The sequence below is a fragment of the Mandrillus leucophaeus genome, unplaced genomic scaffold (genome assembly GCF_000951045.1).
Source record: "Mandrillus leucophaeus isolate KB7577 unplaced genomic scaffold, Mleu.le_1.0 Scaffold130, whole genome shotgun sequence".
NCBI lineage: Eukaryota > Metazoa > Chordata > Mammalia > Primates > Cercopithecidae > Mandrillus > Mandrillus leucophaeus.
In genome coordinates this window covers 1,358,829-1,363,162 of record NW_012101255.1, presented here as the reverse complement: position 1 = coordinate 1,363,162, position 4,334 = coordinate 1,358,829, and the positions used below count along the sequence as shown (strand labels likewise).

The 4,334-nt window shown below is 34.5% G+C and overlaps 1 protein-coding gene across 1 annotated transcript in view; it reads left to right on the top strand.

Moving 5' to 3' along the window:
• The window catches only part of SUCNR1 (succinate receptor 1), a 17,596-nt gene extending 14,585 nt beyond the window's left edge, over positions 1-3,011 (top strand). Inside the window, exons 2-3 of the mRNA XM_011972805.1 lie at positions 1,334-1,389; positions 2,049-3,011. Of these exons, the coding sequence (XP_011828195.1) occupies positions 1,375-1,389; positions 2,049-3,011 (978 nt within the window). The 5' untranslated portion in view covers positions 1,334-1,374. The remainder of the gene's footprint in view (positions 1-1,333; positions 1,390-2,048) is intronic.
• Positions 3,012-4,334: the final 1,323 nt, after the last annotated feature.

The following is a 4,334-nucleotide window of genomic DNA, read 5'->3' as shown; positions in this document are numbered from 1 at the left end:
TTTAAGCGATTAAAAAATATGGAATGGAGAAATATAGGAATATGCTGGCAATATGAGAGAGCAGTAGAATTAGGTGACCTCAAAGACAGAGAGAAACCAATCTGCTTTATTCTTCAGCAGCATTCATGTGTCTGCTGCTTGAGAAAGTTCCCATGCAGCTTTGTCTGGAATTGGACTTAGTGGCAGGTTGCCATAGAAGGATTAGAGAGACTCAGAAAAATGTATAATGTTTTAAAGTAAGTGATTAAAAATAACTTTTCAAAATGTTAAACTCATCATATCTACAACTCTGTGACTTATTTTCATAAATACAACACTCTCAAAACAACAATGATCTTTAACTTAAGTAAACCACTTGAATTTGACAAAAATACAGGAGTTTTCCAGATGCCTTATCATAACAAATTATACTGAATTTTGCATACTTATAAAAAGCAATTTAGGTGCATTTATTCTTATTATGTTCTATTTACCAAAATTCTATATTGAAAGAATTGTTTGCAACTAATACTCAGAAGCCTACTTGACAAGGAGGTTTTTAGAACATTTTGTTTTCAACCTTGGGTTTCCTCACTAGAAATAAGTAACATTTAATGTTTAACAATGGCAATCCAGTACATTTTTCAGATAATTAAAGTTATTGAAATACCCTATCCAATCACAATCTGGCCTCGTGACAAGAGGAAAAAATGGTAGGTTAGCAAGACACTTGAGGTTTGAGTGAGTCAGGTTGCTTATTTCCATGGTACATATTCAGAAGGCATTGCAATAAAGGTCTTTTACTAAGTATACGACCTAGGCAAGTGCCATGGTCTTAATATTGGTGTCTTCTCAAACTGTATGTTGGAACCTAATAGTATTAAGAGATGGGGCCTTTTGGAAAATGATGAAGCCATGAAGACTTTGCCTTCATGAATGCAATTGGTACCCTGTGAAAGAAGTTTAAGGGAGCTGCCTTGCCCCTTCTGACATTGTTGTGAGGACACAACAGCCACTATTTTTGAAGCAGAGGCTGACTTTTCATCAGACACCAAATCTGCTGACACCTTGATCTTGGACTTTGCAGCCTATAGAACTGTGAGAAATAAATTTCTATTTTATATAAATTACCCAGTCTGAGGCATATCATCTTTCAATAAATAATGACCAATGTTAATATTACTAAGATTTTCAGTTTCATATTTTGAATTTTTAAAAATTAAGTTTTAAAACTGAAGTTGTATCATAGTTTATGAATTTAATACAATATGCAGAATTATTTAGCAATATGGAAACAAGTAAAAGCTTAAAATAGTAAGACTGACGTTCTAAAAATTCTTATTTCCCTTTCTAGGTTATGGTTTAACTCAGAAGAATTTGTTGAGCAACTACAATATGCTGGGGACTGTGGTATGTTTACAGACACAAAAGTGAATTCAAAATCTTCTCTTCAATTATTTTATCACACTTTCCCTTTGTTTCTTTGCTATTTGTCAAGCCCTCTATGTGTGTTTCCACCTTAATGCCTTCACATGTGCTCTTTCTTATGCCTGGAACACTTCCTGCAAATATAGATATGTCTCTTTCACTTTCTTCATTGAGGTTTTTGTTTAAATGTCATCCTGTATAAAAGCCTCACCCTTATCACCACATATAAAAAATAACTCACTGCCACCCTCCATCCCAAAACTTTCTAACATTTTTACCTTCCCATATGTTTTTATGCATAGCACTTATTATCAGTATCGTTCATTGTTTAGTTCCTGATTCTTCCCAAGAGAGTATAAATTGTTAGAGATTAGGAACTTTGATTTATTCACCACTGTTATCTCCCATGCCTGAAATTATATTCAGCACATAGTTGAAAGGTATTCAAAAATATTTGTTAAAATAATACATTAATGACATATATATGTATATATGTATATGTATGTATGCTTTCCTTACCAATGTAACCCACTTTCTATAGTTCACCATTCAAGTGTTTTTCATTATTATTATGTTCTGCACAGTTTTGTCATTAGTCACAGTCTAGTGTTTAATCCTTATATTTTCTTTCTCTTTTTAAGGCATGGAATGCAACTTGCGAAAACTGGCTGGCAGCAGAGGCTGCCCTGGAAAAGTATTACCTTTCCATTTTTTATGGGATTGAGTTCGTTGTGGGAATCCTTGGAAATACCATTGTTGTTTATGGCTACATCTTCTCTCTGAAGAATTGGAACAGCAGTAATGTCTATCTCTTTAACCTCTCGATCTCTGACTTCGCTTTTCTGTGTACCCTCCCCATGCTGATAAGGAGTTATGCCAATGGAAACTGGATATATGGAGACGTGCTCTGCATAAGCAACCGATATGTGCTCCATGCCAACCTCTATACCAGCATTCTCTTTCTCACCTTTATCAGCATAGATCGATACTTGGTAATTAAGTATCCTTTCCGAGAACACCTTCTGCAAAAGAAAGAGTTTGCTATTTTAATCTCCTTGGCCATTTGGGTTTTAGTAACATTAGAGTTACTGCCCATACTTCCCCTTATAAATCCTGTTATAACTGACAATGGCACCACCTGTAATGATTTTGCAAGTTCTGGAGACCCCAAGTACAACCTCATTTACAGCATGTGTCTAACACTGTTGGGGTTCCTTATTCCTCTTTTTGTAATGTGTTTCTTTTATTATAAGATTGCTCTCTTCCTAAAGCAGAGGAGTAGACAGGTTGCTCCAGCTCTACCCCTTGAAAAGCCTCTCAACTTGGTCATCATGGCAGTGGTAATCTTCTCCGTGCTTTTTACACCCTATCATGTCATGCGGAATGTGAGGATCGCTTCACGCCTGGGGAGCTGGAAGCAGTATCAATGCGCTCAGGTCGTCATCCACTCCTTTTACATTGTGACACGACCGTTGGCTTTTCTGAACAGTGTCATCAACCCTGTCTTCTATTTTCTTTTGGGAGATCACTTCAGGGACATGCTGATGAATCAACTGAGACACAACTTTAAATCCCTTACCTCCCTTACCTCCAGAGAAAAGTGAGGTGTTTGTGAAACAGATTGTTTTACAAATGCATCTGTAAGCCAGTTACAGTTTGCTTTAACTCGTAAATATCAATCAGAGAGTGTCACAGATTTAACCTTCATCTAAAGACAAGTTGTACCCAGAGTATGCGAAAAGAATGGGATGACAAGAATGTACTGGTTTCTTCTCCTAAGAACTGAAAGGAGTTAGATTGCCTCATGTTTGGGCATGTAACTCCAAAATACTAGGTGTTTTAAGGCATACTCACTCAGTGCAAAAATGGAAGATATATAAAGCAACAAGTTGTCTGCATTTGATCATTGGTCAGATTGTAAAAAAAAAAAAAAAATTGTTTTGGCAACATTCTCTATGTTATTCTTATTCATATGATCCTAGAACTTTATGTGAGAACTGAATAGCAGAAGATGTATAGATGTATTATTAAATATTTTTCAGAAGTTGTGCTGTTAAGCAAATTTAAAGTCAACAGTAATAATGACTAAGAAAGCAATATAAGAAAGCAATATAATGAGTTCAAGGATATCTATCTGATATATTTTTTATATTCATCATGAATTGGGGTAGTCTTTTAATATATCTATCCTTTTTTGTTGTATGGTTTATAGTAGAAAGAATCTTACTTTAAATTAAAAAGAACCTAAAGAGATAATTCAACAAAAGCAGAGAATATGTTTGAGCTTGTCGGGAAATTTAGATATTAAAATACTAGAGAGATACACCAAGGATATTTGAATAATAATAAAAAAAAAGATTTGTAGAACACAACGTGCCTATCGGGAAACCCAAAGCAAAACAGAGCAAAAGTGAGTACATCATTTTAAATAATGATTTTGCCATCTGGCATTTTATTATCATAATTTGACCACCAGTGCATGAAAATATATTAAAGTTCATTAGCCTTCTGCTCTTGATTTAATAGTGAACTTTAAAATATATTAATATCATAAACCAGCAAATGAGGACAAATAAACTGATAATAGTAGATTCATTGGGATAGTTTTCCCTTTTGGAGGGAAAGTCACAATTTTTTTCCATGATCCCCCTTTTTTTGTAAACACTGGAATAATTTACAAGGATAACTTTATTGCAGCGAGAGTGAATCACCTCTGGAGTGAGCCTTGTTTTTGTGCAACATTACTGTAAGACCATTGGAGTAAATGTTTCAAACAAAATGTACTTTATGAAATTATAGAACATAAAAATATTTATGTGCTTATTAATCTGTATTATCCCAAGAGGGTTAATGAGGCACCATATCATGCACAAAACAAATGCAGGGAAAAAAATGGGTGCTGCATTAGCTTTTTAAAGTCAAAGAAG